This window comes from Oncorhynchus kisutch, linkage group LG12 (genome assembly GCF_002021735.2).
Source record: "Oncorhynchus kisutch isolate 150728-3 linkage group LG12, Okis_V2, whole genome shotgun sequence".
Classification (NCBI taxonomy): domain Eukaryota; kingdom Metazoa; phylum Chordata; class Actinopteri; order Salmoniformes; family Salmonidae; genus Oncorhynchus; species Oncorhynchus kisutch.
Window position 1 is genome coordinate 50,728,597 of NC_034185.2, and position 14,860 is coordinate 50,743,456.

A 14,860-nucleotide genomic window follows, 5' to 3' on the forward strand; every position below is an offset into this window, starting at 1 on the left:
ATTTAAAGATGGAATACGCAGTAGGAGTAAACAGCGCCACGGCCGCACTACCACCATTGTTGTTGTTTTTTTTGCCGAGCTGTGGAGATGTCGCACCGTATAGTCAAAAGTATTACTGTATGCTAAAAAACAGACGTGGCTGTTTCACCATTACCAGGCAAGTCACCATTCACCATTACGGATTTCACCTTTAAACTAATACAATTGCTCAGAAGAATTGACTTTGTTTGAACAAGTCATATTTCTTTCTCTCAAAAAAGATTGGGGTCAAAATAATTTGGCACCACTGTTTTCAATAGCTTGCGAGACCTCACCTTCCGAGGATAACAGCACTGATCCTTTTTCTCAAACGATTTAGGGGATCTTAAACCAGTCAAATCTTATTGTATTTGTCACATGGGCCGAATAAAACAGGTGTAGACCTTACAGTGAAACGCTAACTTACAAGCCCTTATCCAACAATGCAGTTTTAAGAAAAAGAAGTGTTAAGTAAAAAATAGATAAGTAAGAAATAGAGAAATAAAAGTTACAAATAATTAAAGAGCAACAGTAAAATAGCAAGAGCGGGGCTATATACAGGGAGTACAGGTACAGAGTCAATGTGTGGGGGCACTGGTTAGTCGAGGTAATTGAGGTAATATATACATGTAGGTTGAGTTAAAGTGACTACGCATACATAATAAACAGAGAGTAGTAGCAGTGTAAAAGAAGGGGCAATGCAAATAGACTGGGTAGCCCTTTGATTAGGAGTCTTATGGCTTGGGGGTAGAAGCTGTTAAGGTACCGGTACCTCTTGCTTTGCGGTAGCAGAGAGAACGGTCTATGACTAGGGTGACCATTTTTAGGGCCTTCCTCTGACGCCGCCTGGTATAGAGGTCCTGGATGTCAGGAAGCTTGGCCCCAGTGATGTACTGGGCCGTACGCAATACCCTCTGTAGTGCCTTGAGGTTGGAGCCGAAGCAGGGGTGTGCTATGCCTTCCTTTTCCTGTAGTCCACAATCATCTCCTTTGTCTTGATCACGTTGAGGGAGAGGTTGTTGTCCTGGCACTACACATCCAGGTCTCTGACCTCCTCCCTATAGGCTGTCTCATCGTTGTCGGTGATCAGGCCTACCACTGTTGTCTCATCTGCGAACTTGATGATGGTGTTGGAGTCTTGCCTGGCCATGCAGTCATGAGTGAACAGGGCGTACAGGAGGGGACTGAGCACGCACCCCTGAGGGGCCCTCATGTTGAGGATCAGCGTGGTGGATGTGTTGTTACCTACACTACCACCTGGGGGGCGGCCCGTCAGGAAGTCCAGGATCCAGTTGCAGAGGGAGGTGTTTAGTCCCAGGGTCCTTAGCTTAGTGATGAGCTTTGAGGGCACTATGATGTTGAACATTGAGCTGTAGTCAATGAATAGCATTCTCACATAGGTGTTCCTTTTGTCCAGGTGGGAAAGGGCAGTGTTGAATGCAATAGAGATTGCATCATCTGTGGATCTGTTGGGGCGGTATGCAAATTGGAGTGGGTCTAGGGTTTCTGGGATAATGGTGTTGATGTGAGCCATGGCCAGCCTTTCAAAGCACCTCATGGCTACAGACGTGACTGCTACAGGTCCTCCGTACAATATCTTTCCAGATCCTTGATACCCTTCATTTGTGCTAATGGGCTGCCCTCTTCAATTCAAACCACAGGTTTCCAAGTCCGGAGACTGAGATGGCCTTTGCAAAATGTTGATTTTGTGGTCAATTAACTATTTTAGAAAAAATGCTCAGTGTCTTTATCCTCTCAAGGTGAAGTATGGAAAGGTATTGAAAACAGTGGTGCCAATCATTTTGAACTCTTATCATAAAAATAAAAATAAATACATATTTATTATTACTTTGTATAAAATAATATAATTTTCCAAAAATGTTGAGCACACAAATATAGCTCAGTATGTGTATTATTTATTTGACAGTCTTTTTTGCTCATCTTTATCAAGGGTGCCAATAATTTTGGACCTGACTGTAGCTCACCTTAACTGTGAAACGAAAGAAACCTCTAATCGTTTCGCTCTCTTACCAGTAGGCATGCTTTTGCTACAATTCACTGACGTCAAACAAGGCACTCTTGAACATACTGCATTGTCCCTGTGTCCCTTTCGAGTGGGGACATTTGCATGCGATGTACGTAGGCAGGTCAGTTTTTTCTTCTTTTGGGGGAGGGGGGGGGGGGGGTTCAGCATTGGAAGTAGCCTCCATTCTTACTTTTCTCTACTCTATTTACCCCCTACGTGCTCTGCTAGGCTCCAATTCAAATCACAGAGTCCCAATAGCCTAATTGTTGTTGTGAGAGTGTCTCAAGAATACAAAATAAAAACTTTTTAAGCTCTTCAACAACAAAAAGCTGCTTTGTTTTTGCGCAACATCAACACATGGAAATGTGTTTGCCCAACAGGCCGAAGCCAAACTAACAATTAAATGCCCACATGTTACTGAAACTATAATTCAAGGCCCTTCTCGTAAAACAGTCATTTGATGGCAGTGAGAAACTGACGTGGACTATTGTGTTGACATTGCATCACCACCGACCGTGTCGTCTTTGCCCGTCTCGTTCTTTCTCAACGGAACACAAAGGTCTTTTCAGAAGCACCATGAACATTATTTGTGTGTTTGTTCATTCGGTTTGATTCACTTCATAGGCTTAACAACGCTCATTCAGATAGATTGACGGGTTAAAGAGATGTCTCTGTCATTGCTGTGAATCACAGGCCTTTTTAATGGTTGTGGGAACGTTTCCTCTTTTTCACTGTCTGGAAAAAGAATGGTTGTGGGAACGTTTCCTCTTTTTCACTGTCTGGAAAAAGAATGGTTGTGGGAATGTTTCCTCTTTTTCACTGTCTGGAAATAGAATGGTTGTGGGAACATTTCCTCTTTTTCGCTGTCTGTAAAAAGAATGGTTGTGGGAATGTTTCCTCTTTTTCGCTGTCTGTAAAAAGAATGGTTGTGGGAACGTTTCCTCTTTCACTGTCTGTAAAAAGAATGGTTGTGGGAACATTTCCTCTTTCACCGTCTGTAAAAAGAATGGTTGTGGGAACGTTTCCTCTTTTTCGCTGTCTGTAAAAATAATGGTTGTGGGAACGTTTCCTCTTTCACTGTCTGTAAAAAGAATGGTTGTGGGAACATTTCCTCTTTCTCTGTCTGTAAAAAGAATGGTTGTGGGAACATTTCCTATTTTCTGAAAATAGTTGTGAAAACGTTTCCTATTTTTCAGTGTCGGTAAGACGAATGTTTGTGGTCATGTTTCCTATTTTTCTATGTCTGTAGAAAGAAGGGTTGTAGGAATGTTCCCTCTTTTTGTAACTGTCTGTAAGAAGCTGAGATCCAAACTGAGGCTGTTATAATGTGGACACCGTTGTCTTAAATTTAGCTCCTGGGTGAAGTTTCCCCTCTGTACAGATCTAGGATCAGCTCTCTCTCCCCCAATCCTAACCTTTACCATTAGTATGGAAAATGCTAAACTGACCCCAGATCAGCATCTAGAGGCAACTTCATCCAACAGCTGAATTGTTTATGGCCTCCAGTGTTCCTCAGATCATGGTAGCTCATCTCCCTCTGGTGGTTATCCTAATAAATGCAGCCATGGTTGGAATAGGACACATTTGCCCGCCCTACTACTGACAGAGGCTCATTACCAGGGGTGGAAAGAGTACTGAAATATCCTACTCAAGTAGAGGTACTGTTACTTTAATGACATTTTACTCAAGTAGAAGTAAAATCACTGCTATAAAAAAGTTGCTCGAGTACATGTACAAAGTAGCTAATTTAAAAAGTACTCAGAGTAAAAGTAATTGAGTTACTTTTTAAATAAAAACATTGACCTTGATAATTAGCTAATTTCTCTACAGTTACCTGAACATTGTTACAAATGATATTTTCCATGCATTAAATTGAAAAAGGAAGAGAGTAAATCAAATGTACAGCAGGAACTAAGTTCATTTATTTTATGTGTCGCAACCAGGCACATCTTTTTATTTATTTTATTTCACCTTTATTTAACCAGGTAGGCTAGTTGAGAACAAGTTCTCATTTGCAACTGCGACCTGGCCAAGATAAAGCAAAGCAATTCGACACACAACAACACAGAGTTACACATGGAATAAACAAACATACAATCAATAATACAGTAGAAAACTCTATATACAGCATGTGCTAATGAGGTAGAATAAGAGAGGTAAGGCAATAAATAGTAAATAGGCCATTGTGGCATCTGTATGTAAAAGATGAAGGATATACTATTACATTTGAAAATAAATTAAACACTCAAAGCAATTAAAATGTCCCCCATTCAATCCCTCATTCATCTCTCTGTTACCGGCTGACATTCACTCACTCATTAACAGTCCCTCCTTCCCTCACCAGGGGTGGAAAGAGTACTGAAATATCCTACTTAAGTAGTACTTTTACTTTAATTCATATGTACACAAGTATAAATAAAATTACTGACTTTTGAAAAATACAAAAGAAAATGTACAAGTACTCTGAAAAGCTACTCAATTACAGTAATGAGAGTTTTTGTAATTAGTTACTTTACACCTCTGGTTATTATTCATCATTACAGATGCTTTTCATCCCACTATTTGTTCAAATTAGTATTGGGGGAAGTGACCCCTTCCATTAGGGGGGGATCAAGGATAATCTGATCTGTGGTTAATAGCAATTCCTACTTCGACTCTCCTCAGCTCTTTTTCAAAACCCATTGGATCAGAAAGCCAGAAGTCTCAAAAAGTATGCAATTGAGATTCTCCTATGGTATGCCAGAGTATTGATCCATACCAATGTCTCCTACAATCATCAGCAAGAAACAGAATAGCATCAGCAACATTGCTCCAACTGTCTGCCTCAGCATTGCCTATCAGAATCTACTTGGTTACTAATATGAACACAAACGAGTCTCCATAATGCTAGAGAACAACTTCAGCCTGTTGCAAATGAGCACATCTGAAATGTACACCACTTTCACAACGACCATTGTTAGGAAACAGTTGTAAACAAACGAAGTTACAGAGTTTGTCTTACTAGTACTTGTGAAACTACTATATGTGGAACTCTCTTCAAATGTAGTTGCTGTTTTTTCTGTTTCATTTTCACATCTTATTGGAAGGTTTGAAGAGAGGAACAGTCGAGCACTACTTCCAATGTTTGGAAAATAAATATTGCATTAGTGGTAATCATTAGCTTGAGGCTGCCTACAGTACAGTGGCTTTGTGCCCACAAGTTGTGTTGGTATTGGGGGAGGATGGATCAAGTTGTTCCTAACTGCTGATCCGGGGCTAGGTCTTTTTTTACTCTCCTAATGTTCAATGGAAGGATTTGGGGTTAAAGGGTCAATCTGCACTTTAAACAATAACAAAGCCGTCACTGTTTCAGTAAACAGCTGAGTGATGGGCATGAAGAAATGTTGGCACTTTCAAATTCATAGACAGAGCTATGGATGAGCTATGGATGAAAGGACTGATCGTCCATGATATCCACATGATAGTTTTAACCATGTTTTAAGGTTAAACAGCCGTTGTTTACAATCACATTGTTTACAAACAAAGCTTATACACTACATGACCGAAACTATGTGGACGCCTGTTCGTCGAACATCTAATTCCAACATCTAAGGGCAGTCAAGTTCTTCCACACCGATCTCGACAAACCATTTCTGTATGGACCTCGCCTGTGCACGGGGGCATTGTCATGCAGTTGGTAACACAGAATCATCTAGAAGGTCATTGTATGCTGTAGCATTAAGATTTCCCTTCACTGGAACTAATGGGCCTGAACCATGAAAAACAGCCCCAGACCATTATTCCTCCTCCACCAAACTTTACAGTTGGCACTATGCATTGGGGCATGTAGCGTTCTCCTGGCATCTGCCAAACCCCGATTCGTCCATTGGACTGCCAGATGGTGAAGCGTGATTCATCACTCCGGAGAAAGCGTTTCCACTGCTCCAGAGTCCAATGGCGGCGAGCTTTACACCGCTCCAGCCAATCCCTAGCATTGCGCATAGTGATCTTAGGCTTGTGTGCGGCTTCTCGGCCATGGAAACCCATCCCATGAAGCTCCTGACGAACAGTTATTGTGCAGACATTGCTTCCAGAGGCAGTTTGGAAATCGGCAGTGAGTGTTACATCCGAGGACAGATTATTTTTACTCACTACGCGCTACAGCACTCGGCGGTCCCGTTCTGTGAGCTTTTGTGGCCTACCACTTCACGTTGTTGCTCTTAGACGTTTCCACTTCACAATAACAGTGCTTACAGTTGACCGGGGCAGCTTTAGCATGGCAGAAATGTTATGAACTGACTTGTTGGAAAGATGGCATCCTATGACGGTGCCACGTTGAAAGTCACTGAGCTCTTCAGTGAGGCCATTCTACTGCCACTGTTTGTCTATGGAGATTGCATGGCTGTGTGTTCGATTGTATACAGCTGTCAGCAACGGGTGTAGCTGAAATAGCTGAATCCACTCATTTGAAGGGTTATCCACATACTTTTGTGTATATAGTGCATCACTCTTGCCACAAAAACAGCCAAAGGGTAGAGGACTGTAACTTGAGGAGTGATTGCGGTCCTAAAATAACCTTAAAGGGGGCACACAAATTATAGACCTTTTATTTAGAAAACACTCTAATATAATATCTAATGTAGTATCTTGTCATATGTTTTATACTGGTTGGATTGGAATTTGCAAGGTAATGATATGGCACGATTGACCCAGTGTTGTTTTGACCCCAATGAAGTTCACCACGCAAGCCTGCTGCCCACGACTTTCCCTGTGATCACAAATCACATGGAAGGAACCACACCAAACCTGTTAATCAAATCTGTTAATCAATCCCTGTCACATCTGGGAAATGACAAGTAGTAGGACATTTGAGTCACAACGTTGTTGAGTCATCTACTAGGACATGAGTTGGATGACCCGGTTCTGTTTACACGCGAACCCCTTATCTGCAACAAAAAGGAGGACCTTGATCGGATAAATATACCATCAGGGGCCAGAGGCTCTTCATTCTCCAACTGGACAACACCACAACTGGTGTACCAAAGGCTAGTAACATGGCTCCTTCCCTTTTGTCCACAGCCGCAGGCGTTCTTTTGCTGTTCTCCCTCTCCTCTGCAGTAAGTGTCACATTTCAGCGAACCTGTCTGAATTGAGCGTGTTCTCGTAAACAGTGTTCTGCAACAAGAGATACAGTGGCATCTACTAAGATTACAGACTGTGCTGTTTTGCTTCTGTTCCACAGCAAACGAGGGGAGACTATTCTGAGGACTGCACACCAAGGGATGGATTTGTAAGTATGATTGTAGATGGATGCGCCCAGGTACTCGGTGTGTTCAGGAAGAAATGACCCCGTCTTACTATTCCGTCCTCTTTGTGCCGAATACTTATTGACATTGTTATTTAGATGGATTTGTTGCTGAATTATATTCCTCTCACGCAATATGATATGTAGTTAATTCTGGGACATTACAACCAATTTAGTTGGTGCCTCTTCAAAGGACACACGTAATTAAACCTTTTCTAGTTTCTTTGAATCCAATGACGTTTTCCAATACTCACACACCCACTGTCACAATATAGCAATATATTGTAAATATGTGTCCCCAATGGCACTCTATTCCATATAAAGTGCTCTACTTGTGACCAAAGATCAATGCGCCCCGGTCAAAAGGCAGCGCACTATAAAGGGAATAGGGTGTCCTTTGCGACACAGACACATCTCTCACAGAGTGTTCAAATGAAAGCATCTGTGTTCTGTGCCTGTTGTAGGGCAAGTACTGCCCGACGACATGTGGCGTGGCTGACTACCTCAACAGGTACAAGCCGGCGGTGGATAAGGACCTTGATGAAATGGAGGACATCCTGGGTAGAATAACCAACCTTACCACGGGGGCCACGGAGAAAGTCACCTATATGAAGGATTCGGCAACACAACATCAGAAGTCTGGTGGAGGTGATTGACTTTTCTGTACCTTTGGTTACTTGACTGTGTTAACCTGGCTAACACAGAAATGACAACAAATCAACACTATTAGATGTGGGGCTAAGAAGTGGAGGAGTCAGTAGCAGAAAAGTCCAAACTTTAAAGGAATACATCAGTGGCACATTCCGCTTTTCATTGCTACGGGATTTGATTTTATATCACTTCACAAACGGTTTGTCTCGAACCGTCATCGGGGTTGTGTTCAATAGGGAGAAAACATTTTGAAACAGAGTGAATCCGGGAGGTAGTGTCTGAACTTTCTACAGTTTGCCCTACTGAAGACACCCAGGTGTTAGGCTAATTTTAAAAGAAGTATAGACTCTGGCCACTCATTTAGGTTACTGTAACTGAAGCAGGTATTGTGATTGTTCCGCAGACGTCCACTACAAAAGGTCCGCGAGCATACTGGATGATGTCCTGCGCTTCGAGAAGACCATCGTCTCCCAGGAGGAGCAAATATAGTAAGTCCTTCTTTTAAACTATTTTTTTTTTTTACATCAGAATCTAATTTGGTCTCAATTCACTTACAATTGGACTCAGAACTTTTCCTTAGTAGAGCAATTCACTTCTGGAATTGATTGGGATTTAGTTGGAATTGACCCCAATGCTTGTATGTCTCTCAGCGGCTAAAGCTGGTTGAAACCATTCAATGACATCATTACAAACAATCATTCCCTGCTGGGGACGAATTACCTGCTAAAATTGGAAATACCCGGACTAAGTAAGGGTACAAGTGTCAAATTATGTGTACTTCAAACACATTGATAGTCAAATCACACACCCGCTGGCTGACCTACGATATAAACCGCAATCTAAGTTTATATCCAAATCACCTGAGAAACATTATCCGTCTGTTCCCCCCCCCCCCCCTTCTGCTCAGTCAACTCCAGGGGATGCTGGAATCCAATAAGAAGAGGATGTTAGACCTCAAACAGATGTCCATTCAGCTGGATCAGAAATGCCAAGATCCCTGCAAGGACACCGTGGAAATCAAACCCATTACAGGGAAAGGTAACATCGACAACGTTCTGTAGGTCGTTCCCCATTTCATCAGAGAGGTTGCTCAATCCTGCTCCTGGAGAAATCGCTCTACGTACCCATCATTTGTCCTTGCTGCTTGTTTAGTCAGAAGCGAATCAATGGCATCAATCAATAGAGGCTGAGCCGATTTGTCCCAATCCAGTTATATGGATGCACTTTAGCAATGGTTCATGAATTCATTTGTTTATTTCACTTGTTGGCATTTCTAAGTGATATTCTTTAAGTGAGGGGTATCAATCCAGTTATATGGATGTACTTTAGATTAGTTTAATGAATTACTTTATGTCATTTATTGGCATTTTATAAGGGATTCTTCCATAAATAGGTATACTGTAGCTTTAATTTAATTGAAATGATCAAAAATGGCTGTTAATAAATACCACAGAGTGGATCATTACCAGGGACAAGGGACAATAAATCAACAATGCTCAAGATCATAAGAACATAATCAGCAATGTAATAGAGCCAGAGCTCATTTCCATCTGTAGTCCAGGAACAGGCTAAAAACACTACAAAAAACATTGTGCCTAGCGCATTGCCTTATGGGAACAGTAATCTTTGTTATTAACACGTAACAACATGGTCATGGCATGTCGTTTTCCCCCGTATTAGATTGCCAGGATATTGCCAACAAGGGTGCCAAAAGCAGCGGTCTGTTCTATGTGAAGCCACTGAAGGCTAAGGAGCAGTTCCTGGTCTACTGTGAGATCGACAGCTTCGGCCGCGGCTTTACCGTCCTGCAGCGGGTACGTGTGTTCTTCCCTTGCAAGTGACACGTAGCATATTCATTATGGTTGGCCCATGCAGGATTCAAACCCCTAATTCCATTTCAGTTATTTCAGATAGTAAACATTCCAATTGGGATTTCAGTTCCCGGATTGACTAAAGTGAAATGTTATTGACCCACACCCGATTGGAAGCACATATTGTATTATTGCCATAAGCACCGTCCAACATATATCTCCACAGAGACGTGATGGCAGCGTGGACTTCAACAAGGACTGGATCCAGTATAAGGAGGGCTTCGGCTACCTGAGCCCAGATGACACCACCGAGTTCTGGCTGGGCAATGAGAAGATGCACCTGCTCTCCACCCAGTCCTCCATCCCATACGTGTTGAGGATCGAGCTCACCGACTGGCAGGGCAACAAGAAGTACGCACTACTATGTTCTCTACTAAGGCTACTACTAGTGCACACTTAGAGCCTACATTCCCCCTCTCCTGAATAGAAAATGGTGTTCAAAATGTAGTGGGAACAGCTCAAAGTCTTATCCCAGCAGGTAAAACTGGTTGCAATGATGTCACTGCAACCCGTTGTAAGGCCGTTATAATGACATCATTGCAACCATCTTGACCCACTGGGATGCTTACCAATCCAATTCTGTGGTGTCTAGGTTTCACGCTATAGAAATGCTATAAATACCAGATTTTGCTATTATCAATTCCCACTCAAAGTTATTGGGGGCTTGGCACCATTGCTCTTGCCTATATGACACATTTACTCGCGCAATTCTCTCCACTAAATTAATTAAATATTTCAGCAAGTCAAATTTTCACTTAGTCATTAATGTCAATAAGAGACTAAGTTGACATTTGACTTAAGTGGAAGTTAGGATTTGCCCCTTTAATATATTTAGTCCTGAAATATTTAGTGCCATTTAGTGCTATTTTATATGATGAATTGTGGAAATAAGCAGCGGTAAGCCTTTTCTTTGGTGAGGTGTCTAACTTAAAAAGAATATGTTTCTCCACACATCTCAAACCTCTGGACTTTAGTTTGTGGAATAGATTTTCTGGTGCCAAGTTACATAACTGAAAGAACTGACCTCCACAATCAAAGCAAACAACGTATTTTACTTCATGACACTGGTTTTTGGAGGCCATGACCCAAGCCGTCAGGATAGTATGCTGCATTTTAAATGAATACTTTGTGGCCTGTGTGGTCTAGTGCTTTGTGCAGCGGACCCCGGTACTCACACCACAGTAGGCATGGGTTCAAATGCCTTTCTGACCTGCGCCGCTCATGCTTTTCTTGTCTTATTTATTCAATAAAACCACACGCGTAAAAAAAATATATAATGTATTTATTTTCTTTCTTTAGGCATGCCGACTACGCCATGTTCAAAGTGGGTCCGGAAGTCGACATGTACCGTCTGACCTACGCGTTCTACTTCGGCGGCGACGCGGGTGACGCGTTTGATGGCTTTGACTTCGGCGATGACCCCAGCGACAAGTTCTACACGTCTCACAACGGCATGCAGTTTAGTACCAGCGACAAGGACAATGACAAGTTCCAGGGCAACTGTGCTAAGCAGGACGGCTCCGGTTGGTGGATGAACCGATGCCACGCCGCCCACCTCAACGGGAAATACTACCCGGGTAAGGACACACACACGTGCGCACTCTCACACACAGACACGTGCACGTTCTTGCGTTTTTCTGTTTTTCTTTGAAAGAATACTACTCTCCAAGTAACATGAACCATACTACAGTTATACATTTATGCAAGTCACTACCAACCTATACCAATGTCAGTTTTGGGGTTTCTCTGACATTTCTACTGTTACCTTTCCAAGAAGGCCACATTTAGGAGTAGGCCCAACACTGTGATTTTCTTACTTGTAACAAACGTTTCATTGACACTTCTCTCTTTCCGTCTTTCCATCCCTAGGTGGGAAGTACACGGAGAAGGACGCCGGCGAGTCAGGCTACGACAATGGCATCATCTGGGCCACGTGGCACAGCCGCTGGTACTCCTTGAAGGAGACTACCATGAAGATCATCCCCACCAACAGGATCACGGCGGGAGACGGACAGCAGGTCGGAGAGGTCAAACAGTTTGGAGGCCTGGGAGACAACTAAAACACATACTGTGTCCTGGGAAAGTTCAAGGAAGCTCGAACTTCCTTGAATTTTTCCGGGCACAGATTAAGCCAAGTCCTAAAACGCACATGGAGAATCTCTATTAAACATGTAGTCCAGGACTAACTTTAGGCCTAATCTGTGTCTGGGAAAAAAGGCCCTCTGTCTTGTAACTTTTTTTTATTGGTTCGATCAATTTCGTTTTTTTGCCCTCTTGCCTAAAATATTGTCTATGATCAAATCGCTGTTGTTGGACCTTGGAAGATTGGTTCGACTTCTTCTATTTAGCACCATCTTAGAACAAACTTTATCTACTGTCTATGGAGAATAATTGGATCTGGTTGGTTTAACCAGTGAATAAATGTTGTATTTGTCTACATGTAAGATGTATTTTGTGCTGGTTTTAGATACCCCCGCCCCGACTACATGATCTAAGACAGGGTTTGAACCTGGGTGGTCTGAAAGCCATAAGACTGTGTAAGCCCTCTAAGCTAAAAGCCAATACCTCAGGGAGATAACACACGTCTTCAGGTCTCAGGCCAAGGTGCCGAATCACCTCAAATAGCATTTAAAAGACCATGCCAATTTCTTTATTGTACTTTCCCTGATATCCATTCCTGGTACCACTTGTAATTGTTCTAAATGTGATAAATGATACCCACATTTATATGATATACATTTCATTTAGAAATCGAACAAGCAGTATATGATGAATTGCACATAGGCATCGGATGATAAATGAAATAACCATGGAAGTTGGTGGCGGCATTGAAAGGATTTGAAATAGAAGGCTCTGTGCTGGGAGGACCAAACTCAATCAATTTGTTCAACGATTTTTAGAAGCTATTCTGATTCACTGCTATTTTGAAGTTCTTGGAAATCATCTATTGGAAGTTCTTTGAACCAATATTCAAATGGCCTGGTTTGAATTCTGAGAGGATGTGTCAACGGGGAAACAAACTGACGCTATTAGGTAGGAATGTTAAGTAGGAATTTACCGTATTAAAGAGGGTATGTGTGTTTTGCCCACCAAATCCAGGGTCATGTTCAGTATGGACAAAACGTTCTGAGACAGAGTGAATCTATTACAAATCCTGTTATGTCATTTATGCTGTTCTATTACAAAATAAATACCTACCTGAACATACGACTCAGTCAATATTTTCTTTCCTACAACACCAACAGTACAGGAATTAGAACCTATACTGTTGTTGTCCCATTGGTGCGTGGGCATTACCAAGACAAATGTTCTCCATACATGTTTTGAGAAGAACATGTTGTAATCATTGTCACGTGATTTACTTGACTGTGCATGGACAAAACCATGTTTGGATGTCATTCGGTAGATGTGGCACTATGACCAAAAAGCCTCTGAGGCTCTCGCTCTTTCTCCCGTCTAATCAGAGGGATCTCAGAAAGGCCTTGTGTACTACGGAGGGGTGTGTGTGTGTGTGTGTGTGTGTGTGTGTGTGTGTGTGTGTGTGTGTGTGTGTGTGTGTGTGTGTGTGTGTGTGTGTGTGTGTGTGTGTGTGTGGGTTTCTGCTGACTGGTAAGTAGGCTATGTGTGGGTGTTTATTTGTCTTTGTTTGTACATTGCACAGGTCCCCTATGTGAACACTCTTTATGTCAATATTACCCAACATGCATTGCATTTTCCTATCAGCATTTTTATGGAGTCAACCAAAAGCCAAAATTAGTCAATTATTGTATTTCATAACGTACTGCTGCAATTGTCATCAATTTACAATAACTTTTCCATCCTGGAGATAAATGGGATCAGGGAACACTTTTATTCAACACTTTTGGATAGTAGTATCGATGTTGGTTGAATAGAAGTCCACGTCTCTGACAGACATTCCATACTTGTTACTCATATTGAGTCAAATATGTTAGCTGCAATATGCTTAATCACGTTTTCGAAGCATTGGACTGCAGGGAAATAACACAAATATGCTAGAATCTACAGTAGAGATTAAGAGATTTCTGTTTGCTTTTTGATTGTGATTGAAATACTACCTGCCCTCCAGTAAACATAACAGCACCCGATGTAAAAAAAAAAAGCATAAATGAAAACAACCACCCGAGTCACGGCCTGTTCACCCCGCTATCATCCAGAAGGCGAGGTCAGTACAGGTGCGTCAAAGCTGGGGCCGAGAGACTGAAAAACAGCTTCTATCTTAAGGTCATCAGACTGTTAAACAGCCATCACTAACTGGCTTCCTCCCGGTTACTCAACCCTGCACCTTAGAGGCTGCTGAACTATACATAGACTTGGAATCACTGGCCACTTTAATAATGGAACACTAGTCACTTTAAAAATGGAACACTAGTCACTTTAATAATGGAACACTAGTCACTTTAATAATGGAACACTAGTCACTTTAATAATGTTTACATACTGCTTTACTCGTCTCCTATTTATATATTGTATTCTATTCTACTGTCTTTTAGTGAATGCCACTCCGACATTGCTCAATCTAATATTTATATTTTCTTAATTCCATTCTTTTACTTTTAGATTTGTGTGTATTGTTGTGAATTGATAGATAATACTGCACTATTGGAGCTAAGAACACAAGCATTTCGCTACACCCACAATAACATCTGCTAAGTATGTGTATTGTACCAATGACATTTGATTTGATTTGAAATACACATTGAAAATTGCCAAATGCAGAGGTGTGTCTTGAATGGGGGTAATTTAGAATTGAGTGTATTAGACACATATTAATCAATGTACTTTCCTTGGCAAACATTGTCCAAGTACCATAGTTTCCAAAGGTTTTCAAAAGGCAGTGTTGACGTATTCAGAACATAAAGCACACGATGTCGCAGGAAAGCCCAAAAAAATCAACCACCCGAGCCACTGCCTGTTCACCCCACTATCATCCAGAAGGCGAGGTCAGTACAGGTGCGTCAAAGCTGGGACCAAGAGACTGAAAACCAGCTT

At 41.9% G+C, this 14,860-nt stretch overlaps 1 protein-coding gene across 2 annotated transcripts; it reads left to right on the forward strand.

Annotated features, from left to right (window-relative positions):
* Positions 1–6,786: 6,786 nt before the first annotated feature.
* LOC109901135 (fibrinogen gamma chain) lies at positions 6,787–13,057 on the forward strand. 2 transcript variants are annotated; one of them, XM_020497179.2, is made up of 9 exons: positions 6,787–7,140; positions 7,266–7,313; positions 7,793–7,976; positions 8,383–8,467; positions 8,887–9,017; positions 9,660–9,793; positions 10,017–10,201; positions 11,150–11,427; positions 11,720–13,057. In XM_020497179.2, exons 1-9 carry the CDS (start codon positions 7,078–7,080, stop codon positions 11,908–11,910), a joined length of 1,299 nt encoding a protein of 432 aa, XP_020352768.1. In that variant the 5' UTR covers positions 6,787–7,077; the 3' UTR covers positions 11,911–13,057. The 2 variants fall into 2 exon arrangements, with proteins under 2 accessions (XP_020352768.1, XP_031693632.1); XM_031837772.1 differs by lacking the exons at positions 6,787–7,140; positions 7,266–7,313 and adding an exon at positions 7,431–7,435.
* The last annotated feature ends 1,803 nt before the right edge of the window (positions 13,058–14,860 follow it).